This window comes from Glandiceps talaboti, chromosome 9, assembly GCF_964340395.1.
Source record: "Glandiceps talaboti chromosome 9, keGlaTala1.1, whole genome shotgun sequence".
NCBI classification, from domain to species: domain Eukaryota; kingdom Metazoa; phylum Hemichordata; class Enteropneusta; family Spengelidae; genus Glandiceps; species Glandiceps talaboti.
The window spans coordinates 7,017,345-7,033,715 of record NC_135557.1 but is presented as its reverse complement, the minus strand read 5'-3'; the positions used below and the strand labels follow the sequence as shown (position 1 = coordinate 7,033,715).

The following is a 16,371-nucleotide window of genomic DNA, read 5'->3' as shown; positions in this document are numbered from 1 at the left end:
TTCTCTGTACATATCTGTATGTGTACATACCTTCTCATTCTTTGTACATATCTCTATGTGTACATACCTTTTAATTCTCTGTACATATCTGTATGTGTACATACCTTCTCATTCTCTGTACATATCTGTATGTGTACATACCTTCTCATTCTTTGTACATATCTCTATGTGTACATACCTTCTCATTCTCTGCATATATCTCTGTGTACATACCTTCTCATTCTTTGTACATATCTCTATGTGTACATACCTTCTCATTCTCTGTACATATCTGTATGTGTACATACCTTCTCATTCTTTGTACATATTTCTATGTGTACATACCTTCTCATTCTTTGTACATATCTCTATGTGTACATACCTTCACATTCTCTGTACATATCTCTCTGTGTACATACCTTCTCATTCTCTCTACATATCTCTATGTGTACATACCTTCTCATTCTCTCTACATATCTCTATGTGTACATACCTTCTCATTCTCTGTACATATCTCTATGTGTACATACCTTCTCATTCTCTGTACATATCTCTGTGTACATACCTTCTCATTCTCTGCATATATCTCTATGTGTACATACCTTCTCATTCTCTGTACATATCTCTATGTGTACATACCTTCTCACTCTCTGTACATATCTCTATGTGTACATAACTTCTCACTCTCTGTACATATCTCTATGTGTACATACCTTCTCATTCTCTGTACATATCTCTATGTGTACATACCTTATCATTCTCTGTACATATCACAATGTGTACATACCTTTTCATTCTCTGTACATATCTGTATTGCATTGGGTATAACCCTGGCAGTTTTCTCTTTCGTTATTGCAGTAATATCTTTACATCTGATAGTTATCTGAAAAATCAAGTAGTAAACTTTAATGTCTGTAAAGTTTCAGAAAAAAAATACTGTAAACCTCAAAGTTGTCACTAAAGATTTATTTTTTGCTCATTTCACTAGAAACCAAAAACACGAAAATAAATAGTGACTAAAATGCCTTCTTGTAGACATAAACTGAAATGTACAATGTACACAATGTATCAGTCTGAAATGTACAATGTAAACAATGTATCAGTCTGAAATATACAATGTAAACAATGTATCAGTCTGAAATATACAATGTAAACAATGTATCAGTCTGAAATATACAATGTACACAATGTATCAGTCTGAAATGTACAATGTAAACAATGTATTAGTCTGAAATATACGATGTAAACAATGTATCAGTCTGAAATATACAATGTAAACAATGTATCAGTCTGAAATATACAATGTAAACAATGTATCAGTCTGAAATATACAATGTAAACAATGTATCAGTCTGAAATATACAATGTACACAATGTATCAGTCTGAAATGTACAATGTAAACAATGTATTAGTCTGAAATATACGATGTAAACAATGTATCAGTCTGAAATATACAATGTAAACAATGTATCAGTCTGAAATGTACAATGTAAACAATGTATTAGTCTGAAATATACAATGTACACAATGTATCAGTCTGAAATATACAATGTACACAATGTATCAGTCTGAAATATACAATGTACACAATGTATCAGTCTGAAATATACAATGTACACAATGTATCAGTCTGAAATGTACAATGTAAACAATGTATCAGTCTGAAATATACAATGTACACAATGTATCAGTCTGAAATATACAATGTACACAATGTATCAGTCTGAAATATACGATGTAAACAATGTATCAGACTGAAATGTACAATGTACACAATGTATCAGTCTGAAATGTACAATGTACACAATGTATCAGTTTGAAATGTACAATGTACACAACGTATTAGTCTGAAATATACAATGTATACAATGTATCAGTCTGAAATGTACTATGTACACAATGTATCAGACTGAAATATACAATGTACACAATGTATCAGACTGAAATATACAATGTAAACAATGTATCAGTCTGAAATGTACAATGTACACAATGTATCAGTCTGAAATGTACAATGTAAACAATGTATCAGTCTGAAATATACGATGTAAACAATGTATCAGTCTGAAATGTACAATGTACACAATGTATCAATCTGAAATGCACAATGTAAACAATGTATCAGTCTGAAATGTACAATGTAAACAATGTATCAGTCTGAAATATACAATGTAAACAATGTATCAGTCTGAAATATACAATGTAAACAATGTATCAGTCTGAAATGTACAATGTACACAATGTATCAGTCTGAAATGTACAATGTAAACAATGTATCAGTCTGAAATGTACAATGTAAACAATGTATCAGTCTGAAATATACAATGTAAACAATGTATTAGTCTGAAATATACAATGTACACAATGTATCAGTCTGAAATATACAATGTACACAATGTATCAGTCTGAAATATACAATGTACACAATGTATCAGTCTGAAATATACAATGTACACAATGTATCAGTCTGAAATGTACAATGTAAACAATGTATCAGTCTGAAATATACAATGTACACAATGTATCAGTCTGAAATATACAATGTACACAATGTATCAGTCTGAAATGTACGATGTAAACAATGTATCAGACTGAAATGTACAATGTACACAATGTATCAGTCTGAAATGTACAATGTACACAATGTATCAGTCTGAAATGTACAATGTACACAACGTATTAGTCTGAAATATACAATGTATACAATGTATCAGTCTGAAATGTACTATGTACACAATGTATCAGACTGAAATATACAATGTACACAATGTATCAGACTGAAATATACAATGTACACAATGTATCAGTCTGAAATATACAATGAACACAATGTATCATTCTGAAATATACAATGTAAACAATGTATCAGTCTGAAATATACAATGTACACAATGTATCAGTCTGAAATATACAATGAACACAATGTATCAGTCTGAAATATACAATGTACACAATGTATCAGTCTGAAATATACAATGTAAACAATGTATCAGTCTGAAATGTACAATGTACACAATGTATCAGTCTGAAATATACAATGTACACAATGTATCAGTCTGAAATATACAATGTAAACAATGTATCAGTCTGAAATATACAATGTACACAATGTATCAGTCTGAAATGTACAATGTACACAATGTATCAGTCTGAAATATACAATGTACACAATGTATCAGTCTGAAATATACAATGTAAACAATGTATCAGTTTGAAATGTACAATGTACACAATGTATCAGTCTGAAATATACAATGTAAACAATGTATCAGTCTGAAATATACAATGTAAACAATGTATCAGTCTGAAATATACAATGTACACAATGTATCAGTCTGAAATGTACAATGTAAACAATGTATCAGTCTGAAATGTACAATGTAAACAATGTATCAGTCTGAAATATACGATGTAAACAATGTATCAGTCTGAAATATACAATGTACACAATGTATCAGTCTGAAATATACAATGTAAACAATGTATCAGTCTGAAATATACAATGTAAACAATGTATCAGTCTGAAATGTACAATGTAAACAATGTATCAGTCTGAAATATACAATGTACACAATGTATCAGTCTGAAATGTACAATGTACACAATGTATCAGTCTGAAATATACAATGTAAACAATGTATCAGTCTGAAATGTACAATGTAAACAATGTATCAGTCTGAAATATACAATGTAAACAATGTATCAGTCTGAAATATACGATGTAAACAATGTATCAGTCTGAAATATACAATGTACACAATGTATCAGTCTGAAATATACAATGTACACAATGTATCAGTCTGAAATATACAACGTACACAATGTATCAGTCTGAAATATACAATGTAAACAATGTATCAGTCTGAAATGTACAATGTAAACAATGTATCAGTCTGAAATATACAATGTACACAATGTATCAGTCTGAAATATACGATGTAAACAATGTATTAGTCTGAAATATACAATGTACACAATGTATCAGTCTGAAATATACAATGTAAACAATGTATCAGTCTGAAATGTACAATGTACACAATGTATTAGTCTGAAATGTACAATGTACACAATGTATCAGTCTGAAATATACAATGTAAACAATGTATCAGTCTGAAATGTATAATGTAAACAATGTATCAGTCTGAAATATACAATGTAAACAATGTATCAGTCTGAAATGTACAATGTAAACAATGTATTAGTCTGAAATATACAATGTACACAATGTATCAGTCTGAAATGTACAATGTAAACAATGTATCAGTCTGAAATATACAATGTACACAATGTATCAGTCTGAAATATACAATGTACACAATGTATCAGTCTGAAATGTATAATGTAAACAATGTATTAGTCTGAAATATACAATGTACACAATGTATCAGTCTGAAATATACAATGTACACAATGTATCAGTCTGAAATGTATAATGTAAACAATGTATCAGTCTGAAATATACAATGTACACAATGTATCAGTCTGAAATATACAATGTAAACAATGTATCAGTCTGAAATATACAATGTAAACAATGTATTAGTCTGAAATATACAATGTACACAATGTATTAGTCTGAAATATACAATGTACACAATGTATCAGTCTGAAATATACAATGTAAACAATGTATTAGTCTGAAATATACAATGTACACAATGTATCAGTCTGAAATATACAAAGTACACAATGTATTAGTCTGAAATATACAATGTAAACAATGTATCAGACTGAAATATACAATGTAAACAATGTATCAGTCTGAAATATACAATGTAAACAATGTATCAGACTGAAATATACAATGTAAACAATGTATCAATCTGAAATATACAATGTACACAATGTATCAGTCTGAAATGTAAAATGTAAACAATGTATCAATCTGAAATATACAATGTACACAATGTATCAGTCTGTAATGTACAACGTACACAATGTATCAGTCTGAAATATACAATGTAAACAATGTATCAGTCTGAAATATACAATGTACACAATGTATCAGTCTGAAATATACAATGTAAACAATGTATCAGTCTGAAATGTACAATGTACACAATGTATCAGTCTGAAATATATAATGTACACAATGTATCAGTCTGAAATATACAATGTACACAATGTATCAGTCTGAATTGTATAATGTAAACAATGTATCAGTCTGAAATATACAACGTACACAATGTATCAGTCTGAAATATACAACGTACACAATGTATCAGTCTGAAATATACAATGTAAACAATGTATCAGTCTGAAATGTACAATGTACACAATGTATCAGTCTGAAATATATAATGTACACAATGTATCAGTCTGAAATATACAATGTAAACAATGTATCAGTCTGAAATATACAATGTACACAATGTATCAGTCTGAATTGTATAATGTAAACAATGTATCAGTCTGAAATATACAATGTAAACAATGTATCAGTCTGAAATATACAATGTAAACAATGTATCAGTCTGAAATATACAATGTACACAATGTATCAGTCTGAATTGTATAATGTAAACAATGTATCAGTCTGAAATATACAATGTAAACAATGTATCAGTCTGAAATGTACAATATAAACAATGTATCAGTCTGAAATATACAATATAAACAATGTATCAGTCTGAAATATACAATGTAAACAATGTATCAGTCTGAAATATACAATGTACACAATGTATCAGTCTGAATTGTATAATGTAAACAATGTATCAGTCTGAAATATACAATGTAAACAATGTATCAGTCTGAAATGTAAAATGTAAACAATGTATCAGTCTGAAATATACAATGTACACAATGTATCAGTCTGAAATATACAATGTAAACAATGTATCAGTCTGAAATGTAAAATGTAAACAATGTATCAGTCTGAAATATACAATGTACACAATGTATCAGTCTGAAATGTACAATGTAAACAATGTATCAGTCTGAAATATACAATGTACACAATGTATCAGTCTGAAATATACAATGTAAACAATGTATCAGTCTGAAATGTACAATGTACACAATGTATCAGTCTGAAATATATAATGTACACAATGTATCAGTCTGAAATATACAATGTAAACAATGTATCAGTCTGAAATATACAATGTACACAATGTATCAGTCTGAATTGTATAATGTAAACAATGTATCAGTCTGAAATATACAACGTACACAATGTATCAGTCTGAAATATACAACGTACACAATGTATCAGTCTGAAATGTACAATGTACACAATGTATCAGACTGAAATATATAATGTACACAATGTATCAGTCTGAAATATACAATGTAAACAATGTATCAGTCTGAAATATACAATGTACACAATGTATCAGTCTGAATTGTATAATGTAAACAATGTATCAGTCTGAAATATACAATGTAAACAATGTATCAGTCTGAAATATACAATGTAAACAATGTATCAGTCTGAAATATACAATGTACACAATGTATCAGTCTGAATTGTATAATGTAAACAATGTATCAGTCTGAAATATACAATGTAAACAATGTATCAGTCTGAAATGTACAATATAAACAATGTATCAGTCTGAAATATACAATATAAACAATGTATCAGTCTGAAATATACAATGTAAACAATGTATCAGTCTGAAATATACAATGTACACAATGTATCAGTCTGAATTGTATAATGTAAACAATGTATCAGTCTGAAATATACAATGTAAACAATGTATCAGTCTGAAATGTAAAATGTAAACAATGTATCAGTCTGAAATGTACAATGTAAACAATGTATCAGTCTGAAATATACAATGTAAACAATGTATCAGTCTGAAATGTAAAATGTAAACAATGTATCAGTCTGAAATATACAATGTACACAATGTATCAGTCTGAAATGTACAATGTAAACAATGTATCAGTCTGAAATATACAATGTACACAATGTATCAGTCTGAAATATACAATGTAAACAATGTATCAGTCTGAAATATACAATGTAAACAATGTATCAGTCTGAAATATACAATGTAAACAATGTATCAGTCTGAAATATACAATGTACACAATGTATCAGTCTGAAATGTACAATGTACACAAGTCAATGTATTTAGTCCGGTAACACTTAGTCTTTGAGAACTAGTTGAAGACTGTAAACTCATACAATTTTCTAGTAGTAACAAAATCTACATTAACAGTATTCAAAAAGCTACATTTGTAGAAAGGTTGAAAAAAATTGTTATTGTACGTACAATGACAATTTGTTTTTTTAATTTGGGAATTTATTGAGTTACAAAAATGGACTTTGTATATATTGTTTCACATAATTTGTTTCTTTCAAAGTACGAAAACCTTGTGGTTGTTTTTTTATGAAAAATTCCAAAAATAATTCCAATTTGTCATCAATACTATAATTACTGTATATATAATAACATGAAACTCAAACCAATACAAAATACTCTACTGTTTTGATACTCACACAAGTTTCCCATCTAAATATATTAGCATAGAAGCAAACCCAGTTCTGAGTTAGATATAGTCTTCCATGTACTAGTATATCTTTCTGGAGAGCACACGAATAATCTGAAATCATAAAATGGAAATTAATTACACAACCGCTCAGCCGCAAACAAGAAAAAAACCAAAAGGTATTGAAATATCCAAAAGCTAACTCTGAGGGAGCTAATTCACACCAAAGACTATATCATGTAGCCTCAGTTACCCAAACTCTTGCCTTGAGGGCATAACCCCTGAACAAGAGTCTGGGGAAATACATTCTACAACAATTTGTGTTCTGACATCGTGAACTGTTTGATTGCATAGTAGGAGTTACTGCATGTACATTTTTTTAAATATGTCCTATCAGATCATTTATAAGTTAAGATCCTGATACCACGTTGGAATTCAGTATAAATTCAAGTTAACTATGCATCAGTAAACAGAATATTGTGAGTACCTGTCGAAAGGCAAACCCCCCCCCAAAAAAAAAAAAAAAAATGAATAAACTCAGCTTGTGCCCCTTTAACACAACTTGTTTATGTCTAATTTATATACATTGCATGTACTCACCTACAACTAATCTTTCACTTTCTGGCACATTTTTACCAAAAATTCGCCTAAAATCTTCACATTTGGTCTTGTAACTGGTTGTCCAAACCTGCATATCAAATAAATAACACAATATAAGTTAAACAGTACATTTACTATTGAAACGACTGTGGGAGAATTCTGGAAGTTCACTTCTAGAAGATCATGGAAACATGCTTTACATGTAGCAGCACAAATACATTACAGAATCAAGCCATTAGCTAAGGAAGTGGGGATTCTTATCTTTCTTATCACTGAATAATGTTTGTTGGCAATATTTACAAATGTGATAAAGCACTATTACATAACATATCAGGCAAAGCTAAGCTCAATATCTAAGTGTGAAGCCCCTAATGTCATATCAGTTGTTATCAGTTTTACTGACCCATTATCAGTGACATTGAAAATAGCTTTAGAGATGCAAACAATTTTTATGACACCCGACTTGCTGGCTCACCAAGTTGGGAAAGTTGCACTTGAACTGCTAATGCATGAGAATCCGTCATGAAAAACAAAGGTATGTTGTATACAATAAATTGAGGGCGCTACATAAGGATGGAAATGATAAGAATTTAGTCTTACCAAAATCTCATAGAATTGAATACACGATTATAAAAACAAAACAAATGTATGTACCTAATCTTGCATGTATAAGGCTACACAGCAACAGTGTTACTTCAATCTGATTATGTCTCAGAATAGAACATTTGATTTAAAAACAAAAGAACACAAATGAACTCAAATTGAGGGTGCTATACAAGGCTACATTATTCTTGGTACCTGTAATCACATGTTACCTCATGCTAAAAAGTCAAAATAGAACAGGAAGGTGACTTATTCTCACGCGTACCTATAGTAATACATGAGAAGCGTGTGGAGCTGGAAGTTATGATGTAATCAATGTCCGTTTATTTTTATGATTGGCCTAGGCAGTAATATTCTTTTTCAGGAACCAAGAATTACAAGCTGGAGTCAGTTTGATTACAGATTACTCTCTTTTTGACTGCACACTTTTTTTCACTTAGGGGAGAACCATTTGATTTGTGGGTGGGGGGGGGGACTTTGGAGAGAGAAAAAAATTTTCGGCAGGTGAAGGTGAAAAAATTGATAATTTGATCCCATAATAGCTTGAGAAAAAAAAGTGTTCCAACACACAGAAGTAAAAAAAAAATTGTTGCAAAAATTGGTAACCGAGAAAAAAAATTACATTGCCTCTGCATACAATGTATGGAAAAAAATAATTTGATGGAAGACTGAGAATAGAAAATAAAATTTGATGTCACAGTGATGGAAAAACATTATGATGCCACACCCACTCCCCCCCCCCCCCCCCCCGGTCACAAGTGGAGCAATTAGAGCTACTCCAGACTGTGAGATGTCAACCACACATGTTTTTGTACATAAGACCAGACACCACAGTAGACAGGATACGGTGTAGGTTTCTTCGGTATCAGAAAGGTCAATTCAGGTCATTGCACCAAAAGAAAGTCAACTTACGTTATACCAGCTGGAATTGGAACTCTTTTTATTGGATGTCTTATTACTCTTTCCCCCTTCTTTCTGTGATAACATATCGGGTGTTTTTTCCCCACTCGATGATTTCTCCACAGATCTCTCTAATGAACTTGTATCATCTGAAGATCTTGACACTGTGTCTTTGTTAGGTTCACCTGGCATCTTAGTAAATGGCAGGATATTGATGCTGTTGATAAATCATACATATATTGTACAGTTATGCCTTTACACTGTAGGGTGCCCTCATACATCGGCCAACCCCTTTAAGGTAGATCGGACTGAGCTGGTGAGAGCGGGGGCGACACGATGTATCTTGCAGTCACATGTTTTTCATTGCTACAGTAGAAATAGGTGTGCTGGCTGCCAGACTATAACGACAGTAAAATACTTGTGGATGACTCACAATAGAAAAGGGGTTCGGAAAACAGCAGTAATAGAAATGACAATACAAGCAAGTAGTAGAATACACTGGGAACTCTGTTCTTTATATGCACACGCGTTCCAACTTGTAACTGGAACTTACATCACACAAGAATGCACGCGCACTCCAACTTGTAACTGAAACTTACATCACACAAGAAATTTTGATTTGATCGTCTGCCTTATTGTCGGGCTGCGTGCTGATTGGTTGATTATGTATGACGTATGACTATATAATAAGTTCATCAGAAACGGCAACAATGTTAACAATAACAACGTATAACACAAAAGATGAATCAATAAATGTAATTCACGACAATACTGGTACGTATATACCATGATTTACTTTGTACTGGTGTTAGCACACACTAATATTATACTAGTGGTATTTGCACTGCAGTACAATACTTAAATCATTATTGCATACCTGTATGTAAATGAGTGCACAATTCTCCAATTGTTCTAGAAACATATCCAGTACCATCAATACTAGTACATGTAACTACCGATAGTAGACAGGTAATTCAGTAGTAGATTCATACTGTTTACACATGGACATCAAGTCAGTGTACACAGTACCATCAATGACTAGTAGACAGGTAATTCAGTTGATTCATACTGTTTACACAAGGACATCAATCCAGTGTACACAGTACCATCAATGACTAGTAGACACTGACAGGTAATTCAGTTGATTCATACTGTTTACACATGGACATCAAGTCAGTGTACACAGTACCATCAATAACTACTGGTAGTAGACAGGTAATTCAATTGATTCATATTGTTTACACATGGACATCAAGTCAGTGTACCATCAATGACTAGTAGACAGGTAATTCAGTTGATTCATACTGTTTACACATGGACATCAAGTCAGTGTACACAGTACCATCAATGACTAGTAGACATGTAAGTTATCTAATTAGAAAGATTAATCTGTTTCCAATCAAAATTTGGAGTATTTGGCCAACCAGCAACACATAATTAACAGAAAAGTTTATTGAAAAATTGCAACTACTGCATCAATTTTTATATGTAAACTTATATATATAACAAAAATTATGGGATATATATACTCTGGTCGTTCTAAATCACAACAACCTGCATCTATGTCACAACAAATGAATATCTACGTCACTTGTTCTACGGCATTCAAAATATGTGTCCAAACTACTAAAACTGTCATAACTTTCCCCGATTTTTCTTTGACATTACTGCATGGAACTGGTATTATTACGTTATTTTTCTTAATTCAACTGGAAAAATACTTGTGTCAAGGGTTGTCACTATTTGTCTTGGGACTCAAACAAAAATGTAGCGACAAAGGCCCCTTAGCTCACTCATATTTTCCTTGGCCATACGAAGAAAAATATTGGGTAATAACATCTACATGTAAATGACCATGGACATGTAATCTACCCAGGGTTCCCTGTTTTTCATCCATCTACATGTACTTCTACATGTATATACATGTACCATTATCAAAATACTATTTTTATAAACTTAGCAACTCTATCAAAGTGTAAATAACCCAATATCATAATTGGCAATAATGAAAAACCTTCCACCAAACCTTGAACATGTACATTCCAATACACAGTGTGTGTGTGTGTGTGTGTGTGTGTGTGTGTGTGTGTGTGTGTGTGTGTGTGTGTGTGTGTGTGTGCCATATCTATGGAGATTGTGTACGTGTTAATCTGGGAGACTTCGTTCATCATCACATGGATATCAGGTCTAAAGCTGACAAATTATGTACTAGTCAATTATTTAATAATAATAATAATAATGTGAATTTATAATGTGGCTTTCCTCCCGAGAACTCAAGGTGCTCACAATTATTACCCCTGGTACAAATGGGTCAATGACAGCACAACACAATGGCCCTTTATACAATGTACTGCCTCAACTCTAAATAACGCAGCACCTGTTTATATTCGTGACATGTTTGTCCGCCCTGATAAGCCTCATTATAATTTACGCAAAAACTCCGTTAGAAATCTTGTAATTCCCCGTTCTTATAACAAGATTAATGATCGTGCCCTGGCCATTGCAGGACCTACACTATGGAATTCCATTCCTGATGAACTCAAAGACCTTTCAGAACGAAAACTTAAAAACACACCTCTTTAGAATGTATCATGAATTGTGATTTGGTTATTTGACTCAGTGTACAAAATGTATATTATCTTAGTGGTCATTTACGTTCGTTTTAATATTTGACTTTTTTAAGGCTTTTATAACAATTAACATGTCTCAGTCTATAATTTTAATGACCATTCACTATACTTTTAACATTTGACATTTTAAGGGTCTTAACGGTATACTTGTTTTTGTAGCATTCACCTTATTTATGTTTTTGTATTTTATGTGCAGCGCTTTTGAATATTTTAAATAGAAAAGGCGCTTTAGAAAATAAATAAACTTAAACTTAAACTTAACTCCCTGGAGAGCATACATGTATATGTACAATCCAGGACAAATATCATTATCTGTCAGATGGAAACACAGAGACACAAAATATCGCCTATTATAGTCCTATAGGCTATAGTACATTGTACATACATGTTACGATCATCTCCACCATGATATAGTCAAATGGATTTCTCTAGCACAGAATTACATCTTTTACCTCTAACACTGTAACAGAGCAATATATACATGTAGTTTATGCAGAATGGATGCCAACGTGGTTTCTAACTAAACTACATTGAGTAAGTTACGTGATTGGAGGTGTAAATGGTAACAATACTGTATAGGAACTAGACTACATTGTATGTGAGTGGAGGTGTAAATGGTAACGATACTGTATAGGAACTATGTGAGTGAAGGTGTAAATGGTAACGATACTACATAGGAACTAGACTATGTGAGAGGAGGTGTAAATGGTAATGATACTGTATAGGAACTAGACTATGTGAGTGGAGGTGTAAATGGTATCGATACTGTATAGGAACTAGACTATGTGAGTGGAGGTGTAAATGGTAACGATACTGTATAGGAACTAGACTATGTGAGTGGAGGTGTAAATGGTAATGATACTGTATAGGAACTAGACTTTGTGAGTGGAGATGTAAATGGTAACAATACTGTATAGGAACTAGACTACATTTTGTATGTGAGTGGAGATGTAAATGGTAACGATACTGTATAGGAACTAGACTACATTTTGTATGTGAGTGGAGGTGTAAATGGTAACGATACTGTATAGGAACTAGACTATGTGAGTGGAGATGTAAATGGTAATGATACTGTATAGGAACTAGACTATGTGAGTGGAGGTGTAAATGGTAACGTTTTTGCACTGTGATGAGTGATGCATGTTTTATTGTTGCTGCCAAGTGGTGTTATGCCGATTATCAACAGCCTAAAGTGTTCTGTATAGCAGACATACATGTACACAGTCCCAGTAACTACCTTGTTAGTTTCTAGGGAGTTAACTTCACAAGGTGATTTTGAAGTAATGTATTTGTAGATAACATAGATCAGTTTGACTAGGCAACAGGTCAAAGTTCAAAGTTCAACATGGGTCAAATAAGTAACTGATCAGGAGTGGTTAGTTTACGTAAACAATTTATGATACAGATGATCAGTTGTCATGGCAACAATATATGACTATCACAATAAGGGGCAAGATCAATAGATCAATGTACAATAATGATAGTAGATAAAACACTAAATTCTTTTACACTTCAGATGCTCGAGCTCTTATCCCTTCTAACTAATTGGCCAAATTATGTATTTAAGTGCTTTCATTTACCCTAACATATAAAATGATTACAAAATCTTGGTAACAAAAACAAAACAAAAGAGAGAATGGTAAATGGGGAGTCAAGAAATAGCTTAGTTAGTCTAGCCTCACAATAGTGAAGATTGATTTGACAATTTTTTTCAGAAACATTTAAGTATTTAGGGGTACAAAATTCCATTAAATTAAAAGCCAAATTGTTTGTCATGGAAACTAAAACTGTTAACCCCCCTCCCACCCCCCACCCCCACCCCCCACCCCCCACCCCCACCCCCACCCCTCCAAACAAATTACAACTACCTGTGATGGATTACTACTGACAATAACATGTGTCACTTACCCTTACCCGGTGGGGGGTAGCACAGATTTCGGTGCTAGAATAACAACTTTCCCTATACATGATGGGGGATATCGTAGTAATCGTAACGTGTCGTATACATGTATAATATAGGAACTAGACTAAGCTATACATTCTTGTAAGTGTTAATTTGAACATTATTGATAACTTACTCTGATATAAACAAACTAAAACTTAAAGTGGCCATTTTTTAAATCACAAACTGATGTTAAGATCATTTTGATTTGAACAATTTCCCAACTAGACACCCAAGGCAATGGACCCACCAAATATCATGGCAATCGGTTCAGCAGTTTTTCACTTGAAGTTGTTTACACACACACATCCACACACAAAGACAGACAGACAGACAGACAGACAGACAGACAGACAGACAGACGCCAGGCAATCCCTATACCACTACTGAACCTCAGTTCAGTTGTGCTAAAAAATCAATATGAAGCAATATAGACCAAGTATGTGTTTTGTAAGTCATTACATTGCAAAAGATGATAAATTAATAAATAAATGTGAGAAAAGGGTTGGTTGTCGTTGTACGTACAATAACAAACTTTTTACACATCCTCATCCATGTAATCACTTCAAAAGCTTTTTTCAAGCTAGTAACACATGTACACAGTATGTATGTTATAATAACATCTAGAGAAGTATTCACATTTTTAAAATGTCATCTAGTCATTTAGTGACAAAATAGTGATTTTACTAAATTTTAGGAACTATTTTTAAAACAATTTATGTAAGCTAGCACACTGTGTATGTATACAAAGGTGCTAATAACATATTTCATCTCAGATGTGTTCACATACTTAATTAAACAATGTTATTTAAGGTGGAGATCTTTTTCTTTCCTTCATGGTACCGTCATGGAGATATCTCCCCTTTTTACTCCATATGGTTACGGTGCTAGTGATTCGTGTGTGATCTGAGCATGCGCGAATTTGACACCGCGTATATTTTGCATTATCCTCTGTCATTCGTCTTAGTTGTATGCAAATATTGTGAGTTTATAGTGATAAAATAGGGCTTCTTTAGTGTTTTGGTACCCGTGCATTTGTTTACTTCTTTTTTTTCATGATTTTTCAGGATTTGCAAAACTCAAACCCAGTCCAGTTTTCTCTGGTTGATAGAAGAATATTTACTATGGCAAAAGAGCACATAATCTCAAAAATAGTCAAAATAACGATTTTTTGTGCATCTCCACCTTAAACATTTAGTAACAAATTAGGAACTTCATTTTCTACACTTTCTGCAAGCTAGTGCACGGTATGTACATGTATACATGTACAATGGTGATAATAACATTTCATTTCATACGTGTTCACATACTTAAGCAATATATGTTATCTAGACATTTAGTGACAAATTTGTGAATTTACTAAATTCTAAATTTTAAGATTGGAACTTTTTTTTGACAATGTTTGCATGCTAGTATACTATATACACAACACTGACAATAACAATTTCATATCTATAGATATGCTTACATACTAAGCTGTTATCTATGCAACCGATCAAAGTAAACATATGTTTACAGTTTACACTCTATAGTTCAAATCCATTTCAGTTAACTTTTAATTGATCACTTACAATTTGATTTACATATGTACAATGATAAACAAACATTGATGTTTACTGGTCATGTTTATAACTGTACAAATGACAATGTACATCTCTCTCTCTTTGTACCAAATCTGAAATCTGAATTTGAAATCAAAACATCGTCACGTTTCATTTCATATCCCATTACACAAACTATAACAATCATATACATCAAATTTTTGAACACATCCAGGACGGCAGAAATCTGCGATAATTTAAAACTTGTTTTGACAAATGATCGATAAACTCTAACTTGTGTGACTTTGCCTAATGAAATAATAATGAATGATTTGTGACTGACCAGACCAGCTGCCAGTAAAGCTGTCCAAACCATGATGGCTGCCTTACATGTATGCGCACCAGAAGTGGTCAAAGTGCAGTTGGAGTATGCTCACTTTAGTTTTATCATAGCGGTTAATCTGTAACTACTGACTGGATTGATATTTCACTATGTGTAAATAAGTGGAGGTGCTGAGTCATAGGGTTACACTGTACACACGATCCAGTATACATTGTACATGTAGTGTGGTAAACAATGCTGACTAAGTGTAATTTCACTTCCTGTATAAACTGAACTCTACGAATCCCATACTTTGACAGATGGATAGTTTGAACTTTACATCCTGGACTTCTCAGTCTCACTATGGCAACATTTGTAAATGTTACAATTTTACAGTAAACTAGGGA

General features: G+C 32.3%; 1 protein-coding gene across 1 annotated transcript in view; it reads right to left on the bottom strand.

Annotated features, from left to right (window-relative positions):
- The window catches only part of LOC144440320 (protein Aster-B-like), a 56,100-nt gene that overhangs the window by 19,149 nt on the left and 20,580 nt on the right, over positions 1-16,371 (bottom strand). The window contains exons 3-6 of the mRNA XM_078129678.1: positions 9,542-9,746; positions 8,027-8,114; positions 7,437-7,540; positions 767-862 (exon numbers count right to left, since the gene is read on the bottom strand). Of these exons, the coding sequence (XP_077985804.1) occupies positions 767-862; positions 7,437-7,540; positions 8,027-8,114; positions 9,542-9,746 (493 nt within the window). The remainder of the gene's footprint in view (positions 1-766; positions 863-7,436; positions 7,541-8,026; positions 8,115-9,541; positions 9,747-16,371) is intronic.